Source organism: Perissodus microlepis, chromosome 13, assembly GCF_051167445.1.
Source record: "Perissodus microlepis isolate ML-2025 ecotype Zambia chromosome 13, ASM5116744v1, whole genome shotgun sequence".
NCBI classification, from domain to species: Eukaryota; Metazoa; Chordata; class Actinopteri; order Cichliformes; family Cichlidae; genus Perissodus; species Perissodus microlepis.
The window spans coordinates 16,392,584-16,418,070 of NC_140473.1; the positions used below are offsets into that span (position 1 = coordinate 16,392,584).

At 39.1% G+C, this 25,487-nt stretch overlaps 2 protein-coding genes across 3 annotated transcripts; both read left to right on the top strand.

Moving 5' to 3' along the window:
- The first annotated feature begins 551 nt into the window (after positions 1-551).
- On the top strand, positions 552-15,105 carry xpo5 (exportin 5). 2 transcript variants are annotated; one of them, XM_084949025.1, is made up of 32 exons: positions 552-808; positions 1,331-1,452; positions 1,541-1,613; positions 1,694-1,831; positions 3,316-3,498; positions 3,589-3,615; positions 3,714-3,899; positions 4,777-4,853; positions 4,939-5,116; positions 5,199-5,282; positions 5,383-5,508; positions 5,598-5,688; positions 5,786-5,914; positions 6,332-6,447; positions 6,546-6,701; positions 6,894-6,935; positions 7,023-7,112; positions 7,233-7,432; positions 7,512-7,614; positions 8,320-8,501; positions 8,613-8,713; positions 8,804-8,900; positions 9,012-9,147; positions 9,324-9,422; positions 9,516-9,562; positions 9,793-9,902; positions 10,965-11,024; positions 11,135-11,229; positions 11,316-11,423; positions 12,277-12,414; positions 12,804-12,968; positions 13,233-15,105. In XM_084949025.1, exons 1-32 carry the CDS (start codon positions 707-709, stop codon positions 13,377-13,379), a joined length of 3,708 nt encoding a protein of 1,235 aa, XP_084805151.1. In that variant the 5' UTR covers positions 552-706; the 3' UTR covers positions 13,380-15,105. The 2 variants fall into 2 exon arrangements, with proteins under 2 accessions (XP_084805151.1, XP_084805152.1); XM_084949026.1 differs by having other exon boundaries at positions 5,026-5,116.
- An 8,031-nt stretch (positions 15,106-23,136) lies between these two features.
- Positions 23,137-23,912, top strand: LOC146374959 (cystatin-like). Its single transcript, XM_084949569.1, has 3 exons — positions 23,137-23,465; positions 23,537-23,647; positions 23,791-23,912. Exons 1-3 carry the CDS (start codon positions 23,253-23,255, stop codon positions 23,878-23,880), a joined length of 414 nt encoding a protein of 137 aa, XP_084805695.1. The 5' UTR covers positions 23,137-23,252; the 3' UTR covers positions 23,881-23,912.
- The last annotated feature ends 1,575 nt before the right edge of the window (positions 23,913-25,487 follow it).

Genomic DNA, 25,487 nt, shown 5'->3' on the forward strand with positions numbered 1-25,487 from the left:
CAGTATTAGTAAACTTTTTTCCCACTCCTCGGGCATCCTCACACATTCCAGGATTGTGTTTTCTGGTTAAAAAGCCCACTCCCTTCTTTCCTATATATCGCCATACTTCCAAACACGTATAAAATTTTCCTGTATTTTTATGTAGAATTATAGTTAAAGATTATTTTTTGTAATGAATTAATTACTGTTTATTACGGTATCTATTTGTTGTATTCCTGCTCTTTTGATTTTGCTGCTGTCATCATGCGAATTTCCCAACTGTGGGACTAATAGAAAGTCTTTTATGTTATCTTAGACATCCTGGTCTCATTAAACATATATGTAATGACTTCTAATGCGTGATGAAGACATTTCCTGTACTTTGATTTATTTATTTTTTTTTAGTTTTGTAAGTAAACCATACTGTTTGCTTCATTTTTACATTTTTTTAATTCAAGTAGCTAATGAATATAATAGTTTCAGAGGTGATGGGTTAGATTTATATAGACGATCTTTAAAAAAAAATCTTAGACTACAACTCCCAGAATTCCCACTCAACGGCGAGCAAAGTGTTCAAACGCGCGAGTAGCGGCAGCAGAAGCAACAACAGCACATTCTGTACACGTTGGTACCTCCCTGAGTGTATCGCTCGTCTCACTGTACTGCAGGTGCTTTGCATAAGGGAGTTGCTTTCGCCTCAACAGTGTGTTAGACGCTACTTGGAGTCATGGCTGACCAGGTGGCCGCCATGTGTGATCAGCTTGTGAAAGCTGTGAATGTGATTATGGACGCAGAAACAAGTCAAATTTACCGACTGGAGGCCCTAAAGGTAGCTTCGTTAACGCTTGCTAGCTAGCCGCTAAGTTTGCTGAGCTTGTCATTCATTTGTGAAAGGAGAATAATGTACTGGCTTAGCTAGATAAATTGGGCTATTATACGTAGTTTCCTAGTAACAGCGCTGTTTATACGGTTCATGTATGTTGGTTTAACCTGCAATGATGATAGCCATATGCTTTACGAGCTAGCCGGCATGCCACAATTATCACCTCAACACCAGAGCCACTGTGGACTCATATTCATGCCATTAACCACATGGTGAAAAGACAGAGCTCGATTTAATGAGGCTAGTTAACCAATTCCGAGTAATTCTGCCCCTAAGAATAACTCTAACCCTAGCTGCTAGATTAGCATTCTGCTATCCAAGTATTTATGTGAATGTTTGTGAATTAGCTGTTGCTATCTGACATATTACACGTGTATGGTAGTGGTGGGTTCACAAAACTGTTCATTTAAAGTCTTATAACATTTCCTGATCTTTAAAATTACGCGGTTTCTTTTTTCTTCTCTTCAGTTTTGTGAAGAGTTTAAAGAGACGAGCTCCTTGTGTGTCCCATGTGGCTTACAATTAGCTGACAAAGCCCAGCCAGCAGTAGTGAGACACTTTGGTTTGCAAATCCTGGAGCATATCATCAAGTAAGTTGAAGGTGACTAAGGTAAATGTAATAGGGAAAAAGCATGATAAGGGATCGATGTTTGACAGAAAGCTAATGTCTCCCTGCAGATTCAGATGGAACGACATGCAGCAACAGGAGAAAGTCCACCTGAAGGAGTGCGCCATGCAGCTGTTATCAAATGTAAGTGTGATTTGTGAAAGACGCTTCACTTCACAGTTCACAGTTGTACTGCTCTGATGCCTTCTATTGTCTCTTTTCAGGGTACTCATTCGATCTTGGACGAGGAGAGCCACATCAAAGATGCCCTGTCACGAATAGTTGTGGAAATGATAAAGAGAGAATGGCCTCAGCATTGGCCAGATATGCTGAAAGAGATGGAGACTCTCACTAGCCAAGGGGTAAGTAACCTGTGTGGTGCAGGAAGCTCAATTTTTCCTCATCTCACTTGTTTCCTCAGCCAGCATGGATTCAATATGAGAATGGAATAACTTGCATGCAAATAAGGGCCAGTTGTGGATTACTCATTCATTTTCCCATTGCCTCATCATGTAAACTTGGGCACTGGGATAACGTCACCTTCCAAATACGAACCTAACAAACCTCTTTCCGCTTCCTTGTTTTATCACTAAACTGTAGACCTTTTCAGACATTCAGATCAAGCTTGGTTTTACTTTTATCATTAATACATACCCACTCTGAACTCTGAAGGGATGAACAAAGTACTTGTGCAGTATTATAATAATATCTAAGTGTGATAGTATATTAAAGGATATACAATTCTTAAGAAAAGGTTTTTTTTTAGTTGGTTGCTGTATATTTAGAAAATCAGTTACATCCTATGTGTAGCTATGGGAATGTGGTAGACTGATTAAGCAGTTGCTTTAATGCAGTGTTGTGTGTCAGCGCACCTAAATGAAGTGGAGTACACACTGTCATTTGATCTTAAACCCTGATCGATTAGGTTTAATAACTATTAAAACTCCTCCTTTTGTTTTTTAAATTTTACACCTTTAGAAAAAAAAAAAGGAGTTAATGCTGCTGTGCTATGTGCATAAACCTAACAGGCTGTATATAAAAGACAGACATAACCATTCCACTGCAGCTTCACCCATTAGTTTTGAACTTGCCATTTTAAAAACATCAACATTCATTTATTTGGATACTGCCTTTTTGGAGCCAGCTCCAAAAAAATCATATTTGAACAAGGGGGCAGAGTGCTTATTTATAAGCTGAGGTTAAGAAACTTGGTTAGCAAAATGCATTTATAAACCTTACAGCTGCAGTAGAAGGAAACAGATTCCTCATTATTAGTGCTAAGTAACAGATGAATAAAATACTATATGTCACTCAGACTTTTTGGATGGTCTGTAGCACATTGAAGACTGTATATTTTCCAGATATCTTTTTAAAAAGTATTAAAAGAGCTCCAAAAAGCTTGAGCACATATAAACACCATACGCTGCTTGATAAATGTATACAAATCTTTCATGCTGAAACAGCAAATGGCTTTGAGGCTTCCTGAGATCTGTCAGTCCCCACATTTATGGGGGCGTTCTTTAAAACATAATTTCTTTCAGTGGGGTGAACAACTTAAAATGCTAGAGAGATGTAAGCATTTGTAAGCTTGTGCATGCCTATCCTTTAATGTAATGACAAGCAGTCAAACTTGTACCATGTTTTTCATGGATGCTTAAATGTTATTAGGTCTGACTTGATAAAACTATCATTGCATCTTTTATGGAAAAGTGAGCATTCAGACACATTCTTGATAATCCAAGCTGATTTGTCACGAATCACTTCTTTAAAACTGCTGTTATAGCCACTTAAAGCTAGATAAAAGCAAATCAAGGAAGAAAAAAAAACGTCCTCTTTGCTTTCACAGGAGGCCCAGACAGAGTTGGTCATGCTGATCCTTTTGAGGTTGGCTGAGGATGTGATCACCTTCCAGACGTTGCCTACCCAGCGACGCAGAGACATACAGCAGACACTCACCCAAAACATGGAAAGCATCTTCACTTTCATGATGGGCATTCTGCAAATTAATGTGGAGGACTATCGTAAACTGGTTAGTGGAGTCCTGACCTCATTTCTGTTGCAAGAAAGTAGAAATTTAAGAGTAAACTGACTTATTGGTCTTCTTTTTGTTTTCATCTAGAAAGGTTCTCCTGGAAATGAACTGCAGGTAAGAAAGCGTCAGCGTGTGCCTGCTTTAATATTCTAAACTTTGTTAATCGACTTGATTACTTCACTTTGCCCCCTTCTAATTTTTCATCCACACAGATGAGAGCTCACTGTCGAGTTGCCGTGGCTACGCTGAATACACTCGCAGGCTACATAGACTGGGTCGCTCTGGTGTACATAACCTCCGGAAACTGTCATCTGCTGGAGATTCTGTGTCTGCTGCTGAGTGAGCCGGAGCTGCAGCTCGAGGCAGCGGAGTGTCTGCTCATTGCTATGAGCCGCAAGGTGAGTCGCTGGGACAGTATTCATGATGGCTTTCAAGAGATTTTGTCTCGGTTTGTCAAGTAGGCACTGCTGTATGCAACCTTCTTTTACGAGATGATAGAATTGCCAGACAAGCTTTTCCAGTTTCTTTTCCCAGCAGCTTTCATCAGTGTGATCCTCTGAATATACTAATAAGTCCTGCAGAATTGTGTTTTTTGCAGTTAAATTGCTTTAATGTTTATATGTATTATGCTATTATAACCATAATTACATGAGCAATGCACAAGTCTAATCAGGACACGTGAATCATACAATGACAACAAGGTATGAGTCTGAACAAGTCCATGAGTCCATTTCCTCTAGGTTCCAGGTAGGGTTAATAGAGCTCATATCCCAGTCATCATAACTGACTTGTTTTTTTTCTTTTATTGGACAGAGTCATAAAATTTCTGCCATAATAGAACTTTGAGTAGAATTTCTAATGATCATATTAATAGTGTTATATTTTCAGCAATAACTCAGTCAAAATTAGGAAACACACAGAAAATGACAAAGGTGCTTTTGTCCACTCCCTTATTTCTTCACAGCAGATAGAACCGCATGTTTGATTTGGCAGAAATTTCATGCGGGATGCTTGTTTGACGCAATCCTCCCCATGGATAAATAGGAATACAATGAGTAAATAAGTGTTGAGGATGGGAAATATTTGTTTAATCTGTCTTTTTAAAAATCCTTATACACTTTGAGAGATTTTACTATTAAAATAACTCTATTTTTGATAATTTAGAGGCTTTCTTTTGGGGATTTAGAGTAGTCTTGCAGATCAGACCAGTAATACTACATTATGGTAAGCTATAGTTTTTTTACTACCAATTAATAATCTGTCATTCTGCCACAGGGCAAGCTGGAAGAGAGGAAACCATTCATGCTTCTGTTTGATGATGTGGCCATCCAGTATATTCTTTCTGCAGCCCAGTGAGTACAGCTGCTTCTCTCCATGTCTCTGCTGGCTTCATGCTAGCACTTCTACTGCAATTTAATGGTTTGTGTCTGCTTACAGGACAGCAGATGGACTTGCGATATATCAGAAATCCGCAGAATCATCATTAAGTAGCCGTGACTCAGAGCCCTCTATGTGTACCTCTAGAACAGTGGAGGTGGTGGAGCGGCGTTACATCTTCCTGAAGAGGCTCTGTCAGGTCCTGTGTGCTTTGGGAGGTCAGCTTTGCTCATTAGTGGTAAGTTTGGCCATTTTTAAGCACTTTAGATATTTGTTTTAAGATTGAAGATGGGTAACAGTTTCTCATCTTTTCTCCCCAGGGTTCAGACGTAGAGGTTGAAGTACCTGCAAACCTCAGCAAGTACATGGAAGCCCTTTTAGCCTTCACTACGCATACCAGTCAGGTGAGATACCTCAGGAAAAAGATTGGACCCTTTTGAAGTAAAATTTCATTTGAGTGAACAGCGTTTAAAGAAAATGACTTTTCTCTTTATTTCACTGCAGTTTTTAAAGTCCTCAACCATGGCGACATGGGGAGCTTTGTTCAGACATGAGGCTCTTTCAAAAGATGCAGCTGTTGTCAAGATGGCCGTCAAATTTCTCAGAGCCTCTATGACCAACTTAGTTAAGGTGAGGTCGTGGTGACAGCAATATCATTTACAGTGTGACCTAAAGCCAAACAAAGTGTTAATAACTTTCATCTGTCTTCCCCTCCTTAGACTGGGTTCCCGTCCAGAGACAATAACCCAAGCTGCGAGTACTCCCGTGTGGACTTTGACAGTGATGAGGACTTCAACTCTTTTTTTAATTGTAAGTACCGGGGATTCAAGTTTTGCTTCAGTAGTTCTGACTCTTTTATTTTGTGCATACCTTTATGGTTTTCATTGTTTCTTTTGGTGCTTTGCAGCTTTTCGAGCGCAGCAGGGGGAAGTTTTGAGGAGCACATGCCGCATTGTTCCTCTAGAGGCTTTCCGGATAGGAGCAGAATGGTTACAGTATCAGATTACTAGCCCAATAGATACTGGAGATAATGCATGTAAGTAGTCTTTGACACAATACCAAAGAGGAAATGATCGCTGTTTTCACACATGTTTTGGTTTACTGCTTGAAGGGATTTTTATGGCCATATGCCGATAGTTAATTCATCATGTAAAATACGTAATAATATTACAATAATTTAAGCCTGGAGTTAATTGGGAAACTAGAGCAGTCAGTTTGGGAATAGCAAACTCATATTGCTACTAACATATAAGCTTTACAGTATCCTTTCGAGTCTTTTAAGGACACTAAGCGAAAATTGGGGAAGTGCTGATATATTATTGGCTGATATTGACCCTGATGCCAACTTTTTTTGTGCAGCACATCCTTAGCAAAACCTTAAACACAAGTTTAATTTCCATATTGATGGCTGAATCTGCCGTGAATGGGCGCCTCTCCCTTTGCATCTCTCTAGCTAAGACTGCAGAGGGCCTGTGTTCCCTCTTGTCCCCTTCAGTGGTCCAGTGGGATGCAATGACGGTCTTCATGGAATGCATGGTCTCGCAGATCATTAAAAGTGTGGATGAGGAGGTAAAGGAACAAGTTTTCTGTAACAGAATGGAAATAGCAGTGTAAAAGTAATCGTAGTCAAACTAATAATGAAGGTTTTCGCTCCTTCTGCCTTGTAGAAGTTACCCATTGATCAGAGCATGGAGCTCCTGCAAGCTGTGCTGAACTACGAAACCAAAGACCCGCTCATTTTGTCCTGTGTGCTCACCAACGTTTCTGCCCTTTTCCCATTGGCCATACACAGACCACACTTCCTGCCACAGGTCCTCATCAAGGTAAGTTGAGCTGTTACTGGTTCCTGAATAACATTTACTATGTGAATGTAGTTTGTCAAAAATCAATCAGAAAGTTCCTCCTGTCACATATTTTTGCTCGCTGGGGATGTTTCTTGTATTCACACCTTCAGCTCATTTGGAGGAGTTTGTTTTAATAATGTGGATTTTGAATGATTTTGTTTTGTCCTGCAGCTCTTTAAGGCCGTCACATTTGAAATTGATCACGAACCCAAAGTAAGTTTCCTTCACTGAGTCATTTTTACTTCATCTTCATGACAACTGTGGAAAACAATAAATGTATTCTCCTCCTGATGTCTTCAGGCACCTTGGACTCGAGCTGTGAAGAATGTGAGGAGGCACGCCTGTTCTTCCATCATAAAAATCTGCCGGGATTACCCACAGTATATGCTGGTAATGGACTATTCTATTCCAGTTAGCTTAATAACTAATGATAATTTGTCTTTCTGAAGTACACTTTTCCGTATAGAAGTAAGTCAGTGTCTTTAATGATGCCCTTTTTTCTGTCTACAGCCTTGTTTTGAGATGTTTTACAATCATGTGAAGGAACTGTTTTCGAGCGGAGTCGCGCTCACTCACATGGAGAAATGCGCCCTGATGGAAGCTCTGGTTCTCATCAGTAACCAGTTCAAAGACTATGAGAAGCAGAAGGCGTTTGTAGATGAACTGATGGCCTCAGTGGTTGCAGAGTGGACTTCAAATGAGATTAGGCAGTGAGTTTAAATTCTCTCAGTTTGCCTCAAATTGAACACGATAGCGATAAATGATAGTTTTCTCTTCTTTGTTTTTCAGTGTGTTGTGGAACCCAGACACATTCTTGTCCTTTATTGGAGCAGATAAGGTGGTCACGGAGCAAAATGAAGATGCAGATACAGCAGCCATTAATAGAGGCAGAGTAAGTGTATAGGCGTGAACTCATTTATGTGGAGGGATACTGCCATTGGAGATCACTGTAGGTTTGCTTGTCTCACTTTTGTGTAATGACAAAATGTCATAAGGGAAACAGACGTTATTTGACCTTTTTAAAGACGTTGCATATGGGTACACGTGTGCTCACTGACGAAACTTGTTTTTTGCATTGTGTAAGTTGTTTATTACGTAAGCAAAGAAAAACTTTCCAGACAGAATGTGCCATGTCACCAATTTTTTATTTATTTTTTTTGCACCAGCCACAAAAGCTCATATTTCAAATTCTGACGCAGTTTTTGGCTTGTCGTTGGAGTTTATATTTTATTAATAAACAAAGCTGAAAACCATCTGGGTGTAGGCCCTGAGGTTTTGTAGCAGCTATGTTACTGTAACTAGGTGTAGCAAGGCTTTTAACCTAATCTAACGCAGCATGGCTAAATTTGCTGATTAGAAATAAACACAGAGTGCAGCTGTGGCAAATCGAAAACTTTTTTTTTTTTTTTTTAGCTATTTGATGATAAACAAAATTATTTGACAATCTAAAAATGCTGGTGATAGATATGACACAAAATTTCAAAGGCAGTCGCGTTATAAGAACGGATAAAAATTGCTTGTAGTTAGTTGTAACAAGGTAACTTGTAACTGTTTAATCCTTTTTTTGTATTTTCTTTTTAATTGAATCCTCCTCTAGTTAAGCTTCTGTTTGTATGCCATATTGGCGGTGGTGAAGCGGGCACACTGGCCTGCAGACCTGGAGGAGGCCAAGACTGGTGGCTTTGTTGTGGGCTACACTCCTGCTGGAGCTCCCATGTACAGAAACCCCTGCACTGCCCAGTTTCTGATTTTGCTGCCCAATTTACTAGCACTAATCAGGTGCGCTTGTACCATGATGTTACAGAAATTTGTAAAAAATGATTAATTATCCTTTTTACCGTACTGATATGTTGATCATTGACTTTCTCCTCTTGTTATTCCTCACTGCAGGACCCACAACAGTCTTTTCCTGCCTGAGAACATGGCCCGTCTCAGTGAGACCTTCAGCAGAGCTCATGAGATCATGGATAGTGAGAAGAAAGTGGTTCTTGGTAAGATGAGTTTTGTCCACACTTTTTACCAGAAGTCGGCAATCACCTTAAAAAAGACTGTGGTCAAACTTAAGTGCATCCCGTCTACAGGTCTCTCTCATCATCTTTTGGATATTTACGACTCTCCCGTGTGTAAAACCACGATAGAGCGCATGCAGGGATTTTTCTGCACATTATATGATAACTGGTGAGAACTGTGGCTTTGACAGCTTGAACCCAAATTTTTCTTGGCTTTTTATATACCTTACATGTTGTTAAATTAAGTTTACCTCCAATTTTGCTGTTTTTATCCATGTAGCTACCAAATCCTGGGAAGTGCAGGTGTGTCCCTGCAGCAGGAGTTCTACAACATCGACAAGTTGGCTGAAGGAATAGCTGGCTCTGCTTTCGTCTCCCTCGACCATGTGCCCGATCACAGACTTCGCCCAATGATTCATATCCTTATTTGCTTTTTTTTTTCTCCATTTGATTTGGTCAGTCCCTCCCCCCAGCTTCTTTTCCCCTTCTCCTCCATGCTCCAATTCAGTGATGCACACTGGCCTGCAAGACCTGACATAATTAAAACTGAGCTAAAGCTTTACGTAAACTTTACATTTCCTTGACAAGTGTACGTCTGTTTCTGAGGCAGCTGGTGCTGTCTTGTCCCCAAGAGTACTATGAAAGTCTACTCTGCCCTCTGCTGGGACCATTGTTCGGCTACATGCTGCAGGTCAGGATCTCCACACCCACTGTTCTCTTCTTTTAAACTTTTTAGCCTAAAATGTGCTAAATATCATGGCTGTGTTTCTTATTACTGCTTCAGAGACTCAACATGAGGTGGCAGGTCATCAACCAGCGGACATCTATCAAGTAAGTTTTGGCACAGTGTTTGTGATCAAATGAATTTTCAGTCCATAAGACAAAAATAACACACACATACCCCAAATATAGACCATAATGAAGACTTTTCTTATCTGGAATGGAAATTTCTCAATTGCAGTTTGAAAAAAAATCACTGCTTAGTTTTTCCTCATAATTCACCTTTTTTGTGTGGTTTTTTTTTTTTCTTTCTTTCTTTTTTTTTTCTTTCTTTTTTTCAGTGGTGAGCATGAGGAGGAGGAGTTGGTTTGTCAGGAAACCCAAGTGACCCAGGAGATGTTGGAAGAGCAAGTAGTACGCCTGCTGACGAGGGAGGTACTGGAACTTCTCAGTAAGTAGTGTCTTTAGTACCGCTTCCCACTCTCATACATGTTCATTCTAATGCACTATTGCCAAGTTGTGAAAGTTGAGCTTTTGGAGCTAATGTTGGTTTCAGAGCACATCAGAAAAGTGCAAATCTCAGCCACAAAGGCAAAGCTGTAATTCTACATTTTGTGGTAGATTTTTCTATCCAGTAGGATTTGTCTTTGGTGAGTGATAAGATTATGTCTGAGTTTATCCAGATTATGAGAAGTATAAAAGCATAATACATACATACATAACAAACAGTTGTACTTTTTATGCCATTATTGAACAAGGAGCCACTCACAGAAGGGCTGCAGAAAAGATGTGAAACTCTGCGTTAATGACTTCTCCCTGAGCTCTCTGGAGTCAAGTGCTCCAATTAAGAAGCTAAAAGTGGAAGTGTTTGCAGAGAATTTCACCTTCTTATAAACAAAACTCATACAAAGTCTGATTGGCAGATAATATTTGATTGAGGATGTTGCTGCCAAAGTGGTATTTAAAGTACGAAATTTAAGATCCCCTCCAAGAGTTGAATCTGTTCATCTGGACGTAGAGTTTTCAGTAAAAAGGGAAATACCATCTCTGAATCAAGGAAATGTTTCTCCCACTGAAAACGCTACGTCCACGTGAACAGAATCAGGTTTTGGGGATTTCCTTACCTGGATGATTGAGCATCTAATCAAGACACTAAACTTCAGAGTGCACACTCTTTTTTTCAGCCTGTATTGTGAGTGACTGCTTAACATGTATTTTAGTTTGGTTTAGTTTAGTTTGATCACTCATCAGTGCAGAAATGCTGGTAATTTTTGAAGTGTAATTCAAAGAGAGCTTCTTTTTTGAACATGAAGGTTTTTGTGAATTGATAGCGGCTTAGGTAAATAGTTTAAGGATTTTTGCGGTTACTGTGCATTGTGCAATGAATGTCCAAGGTTTTGTGTCTATGTAGTGGGTTTGTTTGTTTGGGGTTTTTTTTTAGCTGTCTGATTAGCTTTTAAAGATGGAAGTTCAGTTGTCAAAACATCACAATTGTCTCTTCCTTTTGTTTTAGCTGTGACCTGTATTTCCAGAAAGGTATCTGAACCTGCAGCCAATAAGGAGGAAATGGATGGTAAGAGTTAAACTGGAGAATTTGAATTAACTGGATGATTTTTATTCTGGCGTATCTCTTTATTTTTGATTAAAATTTGTTGTCGTTGTTGTTGAAACATGCTCTTGCAGAGGAAGATATGATGATGGATTCAGTGCAGTCAGCGTCTCCTGCTCAGCCCACAGAGGAGCTGACAGAGCTGGGGAAATGTCTCCTGAAGCACGAGGTCGACCTAAAACGCATCACGTATCATTCAGAGGAAAGCACAGTTGTACATTATTAAAAACGTAATGCTTCTTTTTCATTTCTCAGAACCTCTACATGTCTCTGCTGACCCTGTCCTTTACCTCACTTTCCTGGAAGGATGCCACCAACTGTCATCGCACTGCTTCCCTGGTCTGCTGGACTCTGCTGCGGCAGGTAGCACATTTAATCTAACCTAAATACAAGGCAGCAGCTTTTTTTGATGCTCTCATCACACACGTTGCTTTTATGCACAAGCTGTCTGGCTATATTTAACCCAGATGTCTTTAAATGTGGGACTCGAGTATGCACAACAGGTTCCTGAGGACTGTACTTTATAATGAAATGCTACGTAAGCAAGAATAAGTTGTGCATTTGTTTAGGATTGATTTCACCATCACAGTGTGTATATATGACCCAAAACATAAGCCTGTGCTTAGTGTATTTAAGGAGATTTTATTAAGTAAGATTTTTTGGATAACATTGGCAGTTTATAGCACAGAGGACTGAAGTGCTATAGGCCTACACAGGAAACGGTGGTTGGAATCAACAGTACATTTTTTTACATTTTTACCTTTTAAGGTTACGAAAAAATACATTGCAAGATTTTAAATAGCAATATTTATGGATGTCATTTAAGGGATTTGTAAAGATGTGATGAATTATCAGCTTAACATCAGTATAGGCCAAATGTTCACGTTCATGTTTTAATCTGGTGTTTTTCTGTCAGTTTTGCATTTGGGTGCTTGAAGATGGTGTGACAAAAGGCTAAAGTACCTTAAAGTTATTCATGTATAATGAAGACTTCTTTGATTCTCTGTAACAAAAGAGGAGAGTACCAACAAAAGAGGAGAGTACCAACAAAAACAAATGCCAACAAAACAAAATACACAAGACATTGGTACTGGCGTCAGGTAGCATCCGTATGAAAGCAGAATTTAACAAACACATCCCTAAAATCTAACGATCTTTGATCTGGGAGGTGGCTGAATAAGTGTCTTGCATAGCTTTATATTTCTCTTGTCTCCAGGTTGTTGCGGGTAATCTTCTTACTGAAGCTGTTACGTGGTTCTTTACCAGCGTTCTCAGGGGCCTTCAGGTTCATGGGCAGCATGAGGTCTGCAGCTCTACCCTCTCTCATTTGGCAATGCTCATCTATGAAAACCTGGTGAGGCAAATTTTGAACATATCTGACATATTTACATATTTGCTCTTTTTTTCCCCCGCCCTTTAGAGGACTTATTTTACTTTCACTACTAATTAATCTGTTGTCTATATTCTGCTTTGACCTATAAAACGACAGATTATAGTGAAAAAGTCTTGATCAGAATGAAAGATTTTTCAAGATGTAAACTTACAAAAAAAACAAACAAGAATTTGCAAAGCTGGAATCGGCGAAGATTTGAGAGTTTTGCATGACAAATAATGTCTGTCTTTGGGATGAAGTAAAATTGACTTTTGTTTTTGAGACTGGTGTAATACATTTCCAAAATTTAAGTTTCATATCATCTTGCTTCCTTATATTGTATCCTTTTTAAATGTCTGTGTCCCTGTTAGCGGCCTCGCTATATGGAGCTGAGAGGAGTGATGACCCAGATCCCAAACATCAATTTGGAGGCTCTGGACCAGTATGACCACAGGCTCATGGACCCCAGTGCCCAGAAGTTTGGAGAAAAGAAGAGAAAAGACCAGTTCAGGAAGCTTATTGCAGGAACTGTTGGGGTAATGCTACATTTCCCCACTAGAGAGCAGTGCTTCTCTAGTATATCCGACTGTAGATGGCTCATTAGGAGTAACCATAGACGCTGGCCTTTTAGTGCAAGTCATTACTCAGCAGAGTGATTCTGGCTGTGTTGTAAATCTTCTGTTCGCCGCAGCAGAAAAATGTTCAGCAGCTCAACAGGGCTGGACAGTCTAATGAAATTCTTTCCTGCAGGTCTGGGATAGCTGTGTTTAACCTTTCCTCTACCTGTCCCCTGCCAACAGAAAGCTCTGTGCCAGCAGTTCAGGAAGGAGGTTCATATCCGGAATCTTCCATCGCTCTTTAAAAAGCCGAAGCCAGATAAGGATATAGTGAACAATGAACCTCTGGGCCTGGCAGCTCTCTTCTCTCCCAAGAATGATGCCCTGTAGGAACACAAAGCAAGTCAAGACTTCACACTGATTGAAGACGGAGTTGTGTGTATGGACCACCGAGTCTCCTAAACATCCTCCAGCTGGGGCAGTGTGGCGCTACCTAACATATCTGTCAACACTGGTGTTGCTTCAGTAGGTCGTCTTTTCTTTTAACCTACATCGTGCAATGCCGCCGTTCATGCCTTATAACTGCTAGTCATTTGTACAGTCAAGTATCACAAAGTAGAGGACTTTTTTTTAAGTTCCTTTTGCACATAAATGAGATTTGTAGACTCTACAGAATCTGTAGGGATTATTTCAGAATGAAGTTCTTAATTAATATTTAACCATTAATATTTGCACAGCTGCAGAAGCTGTAAAGAGCCACAAGACTAGTTTTATTTAAGACTTTTCTGCATTCTTATTTTACTTTGGGCTTCTTCATTTTTAGTCTCTGTATTTTTCCATTTCCCAACATCAGGACACAAGAGGAACTATTAAGTGTAGCAACTTGCAGTTAATCGTATCCGAGTAAGCAAAGCAAGTAAAGCAGGTCGGCGTGCAGTTAGCCTGTTGGGTTTACGATGAGGCAAAGAGTGCATTTGTGTTATGGCATGTGGACAGGTGGACTTTTTTTTTTAAATTTTTTTTTCTTTCTTTACAAAAAAAATTAAAGAATACATTTTGGAGGTTAGTGTTGGCAGATACGTTGGTACCCATGCTGCTGTTGCATCCCGCGTCGAAAAGAAAGATCCGATGGGGGAAAAATTGCTGGTGCACATTTCTCTGTTCACTTTTTGTTTTGTTTTGGGGGTTTTTTCTATTGACTGGACCAGCTTGAATTAATTTTCTGATTCTGAAGGATGTGCTGATGGTACCTCAAGTGTGATGTTCTTTATAATGGGGTAAAGTTCCTCTGTCTATGTATAAACTAAGAGGGGAAAAAGTAATGGATTATATGAATGATTTATTGTAGACGTAAACAGAACAGCGGTCTGTTTTGCAGTTATTTTTTGCCAGTTCTTCATATCGCCACATGTGAAAACAGCCCGTGTACTGTTTCGAATTGTTAATTTAATGCAGAGCACATATCATACTACAAATGATACAACCGCAGTCTGTGCCAAAACACTCATTGTAAATTTGTGAGCAGACAGTTGTCTGACAAATCTAATTACATGTAACTTAAGGAGTATTTAACAGTGGACTCAACTAATGTGTAGCTTAATCCAAGTGTTCCTGTTGTGTTCTTGCTGTCTGGTTTTTGTTTTGTTTTTATTTTTTTTATTTGATTTTTTTTTTTTTTCAATACTGGTTTTGCCAACCAGGAAGAAAGGTGAACCAGCATTACATTCCTTTATTGTCCAAGGGATTGTTTTTCAGGATAATTTGTTGGATGAGTTTTGCTCTTATGGAGCCATCAAAGCAGTTTTGGGGTTTTTTTGTGTGTGTGTTTTTTTTTTTTTTTTTTTTTTGTTTTTTTTTTAAATTAAACTCTTCACATCCTTTTTCTACATCTTGAATGCTGTTGAACCTAAAGCAAGCTGAAGTACTTCGTTAGTTATCAAAACTGTTTTCCTTTTATCATCAAACTGTTTCCCTGTCTTTGTGCTGATTGTTCACATGTGGTTATTTTTAAAATGTGTTCAACACTAAAATGTAATGTACAAATGAGAAAATAGGCTTTTTAAAAGTGTAGTGTGGTTTATATTTTTGTTTTTGAATAAAACAAAACAAAACAGTATCTTCATTTTTTTCCCCTCTATTTATAGTATATCAATTACAGCACATTCACATATTTTTCTATAAATTAATTTCCAGATGCAGCATCTAAAACATTAGAATGACCTTAATGGGGATGTAGCTTTGAAAACTGAAACTAAATCTTGAAAGGGGGAAAAATACTTGAAAGATGGGGAATGTTTTCAGACTCCGGTATTCTTTGTGCTTGGAGTTTAAAGATCTATTGATAGATTTTTTTTTTATTTTTATTTTTTATTTTTAATTAAATCTTCCGTTCAAATCTAGTATCAAAAGCAGTAAACTGAGGTGAACAAATACTGCAAATATTTTAATCATGTGGATATTGACCATAACTTGACCCATTAGACCTTCACTTATGTCTGTTATGCATATTAAACTATAATATACTATTAGCAGTTGCTCTTAAGGTGTGTAAGATTTTTACAAGCAGGGTGATAAGCTCAGGTGTAGTCTAATCCTCCAAAACACAAGGAGGAGAGAGAGAGAGACACCGTAATCACCCAAATCGCATTTTATTGCCAAATCTGTACTTTTCAATTCTGCATCAAACTGTTTTGGTCAGTTTAATTGCTTTTATAGTCCTTCAAAACTGCCTAAACATTTTCATTTATCAGTCGCTATATTAATCTTATTGGTGCGTGTATTATGGAGAAATATTCAATTCGGGAGAGATTTCGCGATCACATTTAGACAAATCCACCTGGCCTCAGCAGCTTAAGGAAAGGCAGTTCACGCTCACACCGGTAGGGGGCGGTAAAGCAGCAATTGCTATGTATCAGCTGCCGTAAAAAAAAAAAAACTCATTGAGGAGGAAAGAAGAAGAGCAGTAAAAAATCGATGGCAGCCGCCCCATTGCGTTTTGTGGTTTCTACCGTTTTGATGAGGTTTGTTGGGAATGAACAAATAAGCGTATTAGGGCTTAATATGTCAGGAGTAGCACAAAGGCCTGCTTTGTGCCACCAAGAGTTTAATGTCGCACAAATATATATATATATAAAAAAACAACTTCTCAAACTTGTCACGAGACCGTCGTTAAACAGTTTTGAAAAAGTTTGTTTACATTTATTTCATTAATTCACATACTTCCACTCCTTTAAATTTCATAGCGAATTTTTAACACACTTCTTTTTCTTTCACAGCTTTACAGAATAGCATTTTGCATACAATAAAATGTCTACATAAAACGGTTTAGTCAGAGTTACCTCTAACTAAACCAGCTACAACACCAAAATACAGCTTACATGTCAGCGCGTCACTAATAGTGGTGCTAAAATATGATCATGTACTCTTAAAAGAGCTGCTTCCGCTGCTGCGTGACTATTTTTAACTACTTTTAAAGTCTTATGGCAAAATTTGACAATGAGCGGTAGGATATCTGCTCTATTAAAAAAAAAAACGTTTCCTTGTAAAACTCCACAGCAGAAACGTATTTTAAGGTCAGCACACATTTGGCAACAGTTCCGTTTTTCTTTAGTACTTTTTATGTCCATCTTTATTCTTGATGACAGATTTCTTCTTGTTCAGTTGCTCTTTGCTTAAGAGGTTGTGTTGCTCTGTTTTCCTCTCCATAGGCATTCTGCTGGATTCATGCAGAGCGCACACTTGCCAGGTCAAAATTCTCACTTTTCTTCTCATGAATTTAACCGTCCGCTTTGGACCGTTAGGGTGCTTGAATATGCCTCATCTGCTTGTTTTCTGTAGACCAACAGAAGTGTGTGAGGTGTATCGATTCATGACGCCATCTATAAACGGCATTTCCCCAACACCTTTTGCATTCATGCAGCCCAGGATCATCACACTGCCACCTCTGTGCTTTGTTGTCAGGATTATGCATTCACTGTGGTAGTGCTGGCCAGGTTAAATCCAATCATGCTCGACTGTTATTGGCAGCTTAAACAGAATGCATTTATTGAGAGAGTTTTGAATTGTTTAACATTGAAGGCATGTATTTTATTTGTGCATATAATATATGCACATTTTTTTTATTTAATACCAGCAACACATTTAAATGTCAACACTGGGATGTCCACCAGTGCTGTATCACCCCTTCTGCTCTTTTAACTGCTTAAAGTTTGATTCTTTTTGGCTAATTAAATGGGTCACGGGGCATCAGCCTCCATCCTTGAAAAACACATAATGTAGATGGCGGCATATGTTGCTGTAAAAGCTCTGTACATCGTTAGCAATAATGATGCCTTCACAGATGTGCAAGTTAAATGTCCCATGTTCACTAAAGCCTCTCCATACCCAAGGCTGTTGACAAGCCAGATGGTCCCTCTCTTTTAGTCTAAAGGATGTTTTGTCCATGATTTTTAAAAACAAAAAACTTTTGATAAACCACATGAAAGAGTTCCTCTTTGTGTCTGTCCATCTTAAATGAGCTCTATTTCATGTTTATATTATGTTTGTATTATGTTTTCTGTCATCAGATGATGATGAAGCTTTTAACTTGCATTTGTTGTAGGGACAAAGTGCAATCAATGAGAAGGTAAATGCAGTTTTTCAAAAGTGTTCTTGCACCCATGCAGCGATTTCCACTACAGAATTATATCTGTTTTCTGATGCAGGGCCTTCTGAGTACCCCGAGATCACAGCTATTTGATACTGGTTTTAGGCCTTGTCCTTATGCATAGAGTTCTCTCTACAGTCTGTGAGTTATTTAATTTTTTTAATGGTTTAACATGGCGTGTATCAGGGGAATATACACATTTCTTTATCTTGTCTTTTTCATGTGTTTCCTTAATCACATGCCAAATAACGAAGCAAGGAAACATGAAAAAAAGCCACACTTTTAAAATGCTAACGTGCCTCTTCAGATGATTGCCATTTATGTTTATAACTGTCACTCATGTCATGCTGCTATGTCATAGTATGCATTAATTGGTGATTTTATTAGGTACAGCACACTAGTACTGCATTGCTTTAAGAGCTGTCTTAATTCTTTGCATAGATTCAACGAGATGCTGGAAAATTTGCTCTGAGATTTTCATCCATATTGGCACGATAGCATCACTCAGTCGCTGCAGATGTGCTGTCTGTAAATCCATGATGTGGATTGAGCTCTGGTGACTGTGGACATGATTTGAGTACAGTGAACTCATTCCCATGTTCAAAAAAGAAAATAGTTTGAGATTATTTAAGCATTGTGAAATGCTGCAAGTAGCTATCAGAAGATGGGTAACGCTGTGGTCATGGGACGGACATGGTTCGCATCTCTTTCAGATTTCAGAATGTTGTGTGTTCAGAGATGCTCGTTATAACCATGGTATGCGTACCTTGGTTATAACGAGTGGTTATTTGAGTTACTGTGTCCTAATTATAAGCTCGAAGCAGTCTGGCCATTCTCCTGACCTCTGGCATCAACAAGGTATTTTCACACAGAGAGCTGCTGCTCCCTGAATATTTTCTTTTTTTTCTTTTTTAGACTATTCGCTATAAACCCTAGGAGTGATTGTGTGGGAAAATCCCAGCAGATCAGCAGTTTCTGAAACACTCAGACCCATCTGGCACCAACAACCATCTTAAGTAAAGAATCACTCAAATCACTTTTCTGATAGTCCGTTTAATTTCAACAGGTCGTCTTGATCATGGTGTTTACATGTCTAAATGCACTGAGTTGTTAGATAGATATTTGCCTTAACAAGCAATTGAACCTAACAAAGTGAACAGTGCGTGTACGAATAAATAAAATGTGAGTAAGTGCACTATTTACTTGCCTGTGAGATGCTATCTGAGAACCATAGATGTGGGAATTCTTTGCAAGTTTAAATTGAGTTATAAATTTTATTTTTAAAAATTTCTGAGTACTCTTTCATGGGACGGTAAACCCCTCCACATGTTTACTTCTGAAAATCGTCAGCCTCTCTGGCATGTTAATTTTTCACCCAGTCGTGTTACTGTTTAACCTGATTAGCTGTGATATGTTCCAGCCAGCGGTTATTTTTAAACATTACACAACCTCGTTCTATCTAAACAAATATGTTGCCGGCATCAAATACATTTTTTTTTATTCCTTTTTTTTTTTTTTGCTCTCACCTTCAAATGTTATCTTTTATGCTATTTACAATTAGAGTATTTAAATGCTCTGAAAATAACTGCTTCATTTACATTTTACACAACATCCTAACTTTATATGTTTGCTTTTGATTCAGGATGATTTCTTTCTGGAGACTAATTGCTGAAGTATTTTCAAGTTTTAAAAGCTTTTTAAAGTTCAGCTGCAAAACATTTTCTCCTTCAAAAGGAGGAGAAGAGATTCATTAAATGATAGATTGGGTTTTGAGTGAACCTTTGAGTGAACCTTATTCCTGAGCTGACAGGAATAAGAGGTTGGTTGTTCAAGAGGAAAATCACTCTGCAGTCATTTTCTTAAGCAATTCGTCATTTAAATCATTTATTTAACAAGAAAAGATGCCACTTTTCTGGTTTTCTTTACCTGGTTTCATGTTTTTGGTTGTCGGGATTTTCCATGTTCTGTTCCCTTTACCATTTTACCATCTTCAGATATTTTATCAAGAAAAAACCTTTATTGATTAACAGGGAGATAATCGGCAGATAAACTGGAAATAGGAACACTCGTTAGTTGCAGTACTACTACAGTTATTTATCTTTTTCATATTGGCCTTGAAAAGATCATTTGCTTCTGTGAAATAAACTCAGCACCCACCTTCAGTATGCTGTTTTCCCACCCACACTACACGCTGTCTCAACATTTTGGATTACCACAGCCTTGTGGGAAGTTCACAGTGAAACAAAGGAATATTGTATTTTTTTTACATTTTGGTATTAATTTGGTAATATCTTTAAATGCAACTCACAAGCGCTGTAGTTTATGTCCATTTATGCCCCCCTCCCGATGTCTTCTAGGACCATAGCAGCACCACACACGCACACACCCCACACTACTCTCTGGGCGAAGATCCTCTCATGAATGTGACTCTGCAACTATGAGTCGACATTTCTCAATATTTGTCTGCAGTTAACTCAAAAACTATGTCATATTACGTGATAAGATTTATAAAACCCCTAGAATGTCCATTCATATTACAAATAGACACATCTTACAATTTAGCTGATATTGTTCTCATCTTAATTTGGTGACTTACTGCAAGCCTAATTTGTGTGAGAGTTCATGTTTACATTGCGTGTGTGTGTGTGTATGTGTAGAAATAGATTCGGTTTTAAAACACACCTTTGCAAAAGGATACAAAATTATGTTTAAAACTGTCCTGTTACTAAAAAAAGCATATTTTACTACCCATATTTTGATCCTTTGGATCCATCTACCTTCACAAACCCTTACAGGGTCTGCGGCATAGAAGCGTTTCCATCGCATGAACATGCTGCTGCCAGGCTTTGGGTTGGGCAAGGTGTGCTTTGCGTTATTTTGCAGTGTTTCCATCAGATATTGTATTTAACATGGTAACCCTGCAACCCCTTTAAAGTTGCAGTATGTCTTATGTCGGACTGTCACGCTTGTACCCTTTCTCACACAGACTTCAAAGTTTTGAGGATGGATTTACAGCAATGCTCTTTGATATCCCCATTTCAAGGAATTTTCTGTGCTTGGGTGAGGCTGCCTTTTAATAACCTTGTTGTGTAAATGTTTTAGTACAGTCACGTCAGATATGCGACCCAGAGGCTAGAAACTGGTTAAGTTTGGCCCACTGCATAGCTTTGTAAATTGTAAAAACTTCGTGCAGTGAAGTCATTACCTACTTCAATTTTTCAATAAAAAACTCTTTTATTCATTTTGTATTGCCAGTTTTACTACATAGAAGTTTACCTATATGGAAAGTATTAGTAAAGACATAAAATAATGTTCTTGTTTAGGTATAAAAGCTCCAAATGTCAATATTTTGTGGCTTATGCAATAACATAAACTGGGAGGAGTGGGATAAAGGGTGTCTTACACTTGGGGGTTGGTTTTATTGATTTTTCTTTTCTTTTTAAAACTTTTTGTTTTTAAATGTATTAATTCATTTATTTATTTTTACATTTTTAGTATTTACTTGTTTAAACAAATAGGAAAAAACATTGGAATACTGTTTTTTTATGCAATTATTTCACTGGTTGGTCTCACTTGCAATCACACTGGGCTGTATGTGGCCTAAGAGGAGTTTGACGATTTGTGTTTAGTAGTTTTTGAAACCAGTAATTGACCCTGCAGTATTTAAACTAAAATCGCTTACTACACCAGTAAAATGTTACACAAGAGACCTTCATTCAGCTTGGTTACGTATATATCCTTGATTTACCTAGGTAAATGTTATTAGAGAGACCTGGCAAAGAGTGCAGGAGAAATATATAACAATATAACAAAGAAAAAATGGCGAACACTAATGTCTTTAAACATACACAATAACAGATTATTACAAGAGCAACTTGGTCCTTTAAAATTGATTTTAACTCCCTCAGTTCTGATTGTTTCAGCTCCTTTTGTAGATTATTTCAGGATAAAGGGACAGTGTATTTAAAAGCATTTTTTTTCCTAATTATATTCTGTCTCAAAATTATTGCAAGGGCATAGCCTGTAATAGTTGTGGTTTTTACACATATACACACACAAATAGGTGCACTGGGTGTATAACTAGCCCAAGCAGTGATGTCCATGATTTCCAAGCTAATAATAAAACATAAAGAACAATGGTACTGGTCATAAAGAACACCTCACCATCACAAAAAAAGTTGCAGAAAGCAGGTGTTTCCACACCAGGAGCAAGAAATAAGATTTATTCCTAAAAGAAACTTGATTATATTTCAGCTTGGTCACAAGCTTTTCAGTTTGGGTTTAAAAGACATTTTTTGATCTGTAATGGTGCCTAAATACTTGCCTAAATTGTGACCGTTTCAATTTTACCCCCTTGAGTGGTTTTGATTTTAGGCAAATTTGTTAACTCTTTGCTATTTGAAAACATCACCACCTTGGATTTGCCCTAATTTAACAAGCATCAGAAATTTGAGGGCTTATATGACTCAAGGAGTCATATAAGATCTCAAAGATAACTGTGTCATCTGCATAAAAAGAAAATGCAACATTTTTATAAATTTTCACTAATGTTAGTTGCACAGAGAAAGAGAGGAGTGGTGCTAATATAGAGCCCTGGGGAACTCCACTGGATACTGGGAGAAAAGAAGAAGAAAACGCAGTAAAGGGGCCGTACTATGTTCTAGCTGACAAGTAATGTAAAAGCCAACTTAAGCATTTGCAGACAAGCCAGTGTTGGGTTGTCCATTTAGGTGTCATGATCAATTGTGTCAAAACAGATCACGAAAAAGAACAGCACAATGTTTTGTGCAGTCCATTGCACCATTATAGATTCACCACATTAACAACAGCTGTTATTTTGCTGTGCTGCTTTCTAAAACTTGACTTAATGTTGGAAAACAGTAGAATTTTTGTTAAAAAAATATTTTAGTTGTTCATTGATAAGTCTTTGGAAAACCTTTGCTAAAACACCGTTGCTAAAATTGGCCTGTAACTGATTGGTAATTTCCTTCTAATAAAAGGAGAACATAGGCAGATTTCCATATGACAGAGATCTCATTGTTTGAAAGGCGAATATTAAAAATAGAAGTTAGTAGTTCTAATATAAAATCTCTAGTCAGCTTGTGAAAATAAGGATCAAGTTGATCCAGACCTGCAGATTCAAGGGGAGAGGTCTGAGGAGAAACACCCGTGAAAGATTTTAGGCTTACCCACATGATCAAAACACAAAATGAGCGAATAACTTTAGGAAGAATGGGGTTTTATCCCTTTTATTGGCGTTTCTGTTATTTTTTCCCCCTTGTCACCCTTCATATATTCAAATAATCACTGATACTTTGTCTTTATAGCAGTGACATTGTTGTTTTAAATAATAAATATGCCATTAGTTCTTAAATTCATTGTATTTTTTTTAGTCTGTAGTAGCTTGTGTTTCTCGGTAGCTCAGCAACGGGGTTGCCGCACAACACCGAATCTACTGTTCTGAGTGGCGCGTGTCTCTTTTACGTTCAGTTAATCAGCAGATTGGACGCAGGTGTGCGTTTACCGAGCAAGTTTTAACCCGGCATATAATGCGAAGTTAGACCCTCAGAGCCGAGACTTTCTTTTATAAACTTTGGACCCACATGTTTTGATTCAGGATGTTTGCCTGGTTTTTTGTTTTTGTTTTTGTTTTTGTTTTTGTTTGTGCTTCGGCCGCCGAACAAACCATGACCGGGGAGCCCCGAAGTGTTTCGGTTAATGACACGAGGGTTTTGACGGCAGCTCACTTTGCTGTGGCTGAATTCAACAAAGTCAACGCAGGAGAGATGTTCGCTTATAAAACTATGGCGATAACATCGGCTAAAATTCAGGTAAAACTTAATCAGAAGGTACAACCAATTTTCAGTTAAAATATACGAATAGGTGGTGATGTTTTCTGCAGGTAGTTGCGGGAATAAAGTACATTCTGGACATGCTGCTGGGGCAGACTGTGTGCAGCAGAAGCCACGCTGCTGCGGACAGCGAGCCATGTGCTTTCCAGTCTAGACGCAAGGCAAGTTCAAGAACTGGGTGGTGCATAACACACCGAGGGGGTAAATGCATCATAACCCCACTAACCCCCCCCCTCCCCCCCTTTTTAAAAAATATATTTTCAAATGGGCATAGTAAAATGTACTAATTTGCCATTTGTTTCAGGAGTACCAGTGCCACTTCGTCGTTGTAGAAGTCCCCTGGGAGAAATCACGTGTTCTCTCTAAAAATGAGTGCCACCAAAATAAAAGCTAATACACTCATACTGTCACTTTTGGTGTTTCCAAGTAAAGAGTTATCAGTGAGCGTTGTTTTAGTCTGGTCATCTCAACTTTCAGAAAGAGTGCCAGTTGGCATACTGTGCCCACTCTAAATTTATAATAGCATGATCATAAACCATGATTTCATTGGCTCTCATTTATGTCACTTGTACCAACACAGATGATTAAGTTCAGTGACCTGCGCTCCCTCGGCATTGTGTGGGGGGGGGGAAAAAAAGCATAATTATTCCAGTGAGTGACCGGGGGCAGCTTTACTGTGCCTCATCTCTCAGTGTGTGTCCTGGCAGCTGTAAGGACCTAGTTGCGTGTCAGGCTTGGTCAGACACATGGCTGCTAAACTGAGACGAGGCTACACCTCCACATATAACCACGGTCTCCAGAAGGGCTCTGTATGGAGGATTACAGGCATTTTTTCAGATTACTGCTCAGCAAGACTGAACTGTCTGCCACTCTGACCCCCTTTTTTTTTTTTTTTTTTTTTTTTCTTTTCCTAAATTGGGGGGGGGGGGGGATAAACAGATCACCATGTGTGAGAGTAAATACAGGCAAACAAGGGGGTTGGTAGGGAGATTATCAAATTATGGTATGAAGATGTGTTGTCTGGGGCAGCAGTGGTGTGCGTGTGTGTATAAATATATCCATATTTCTGCTGCATTTTGCTCAAGATGAAATTTGGATAAAATGTGTCTGCAATGTCAGAATATGAGATATTGCTGAGTGGCGTGGGGACCAATGAGACTGCATCTGTTTGGCTTTGATTACAGTAAAGAGCCGCACGGATAAGCTGTTCACACACCCTCTCACCCAGCTCATAATGTCTCTAATCATGGATGTCTTAATCAAACTGAGCAAAACATAAAGAATTGGCTGGCACTGTGTATTAAGTAGCAGGGGTTAGGAATGTGGGGGAAGGGGGGATACTCCTTAATTTGGGATGACTAACACTGAAGCTGTAGTGCCAGGAGTATGCCCTGTCCATCTGCCATCCCACTCACCCGCCCACTGACACACTAACAGGTGCGTGCACGCAGATACACGCGTAGTTTCCATGCACGCGCTCACATACTCCACCCGCACTCTGGCCCTACCCCTGTCCTCACTTAGCCTGTTCAGCAGATGGTGAGGGGTAAGGCTTGTAGGCCCCCCTCCCAACTCCAAGCCACCAGCCCATCACCCCTTATTCCCCCCCCCCTAAGCGAAAACCACCCCACCCGTCTTTGTGCAGTTGCAGAGCCTGAGTGCTGAAAGGCGAGCCTCAGCTTGTCCCCCCCCCCCCCCCCCCCCCAACAAATCCTTGGCTGGCTGCCATTGGCGGGACTCAGTCAGGTGTCCTAATGCTTCAGTTAGGGGAGGAAACGCTGGTTAATCTGCCCATCGCGTGCCACTGGCCATGGCCTGGCCTCTTTGTGTCTGGCACCCCTCTGATCAGTCCCTCCACCCCTTCATCTGTCTTTTCCCCCATCTCTTCCAACCCAGTTTCTCTACCAGAAGACGGTATCATCCTTTCTTAAAGATTTACCCCTTTGTCTTTCAAGATGAGACCACATTCTCTATAAAATACAGTTGGTGCACTTGTCCGCC

Coding starts and splice junctions, on each gene's coding strand:
- xpo5 (XM_084949025.1), top strand. CDS start 707: ATGGCTGACCAGGTGGCCGCCATGTGTGATCAGCTTGTGAAAGCTGTG. Junction 3,900..4,776: donor TCATTGCTATGAGCCGCAAG/GTGAGTCGCTGG, acceptor ATTCTGCCACAG/GGCAAGCTGGAAGAGAGGAA. Junction 7,113..7,232: donor ATTACCCACAGTATATGCTG/GTAATGGACTAT, acceptor TTCTGTCTACAG/CCTTGTTTTGAGATGTTTTA.
- LOC146374959 (XM_084949569.1), top strand. CDS start 23,253: ATGTTTGCCTGGTTTTTTGTTTTTGTTTTTGTTTTTGTTTTTGTTTGT. Junction 23,466..23,536: donor TAACATCGGCTAAAATTCAG/GTAAAACTTAAT, acceptor TGTTTTCTGCAG/GTAGTTGCGGGAATAAAGTA. Junction 23,648..23,790: donor CTTTCCAGTCTAGACGCAAG/GCAAGTTCAAGA, acceptor CATTTGTTTCAG/GAGTACCAGTGCCACTTCGT.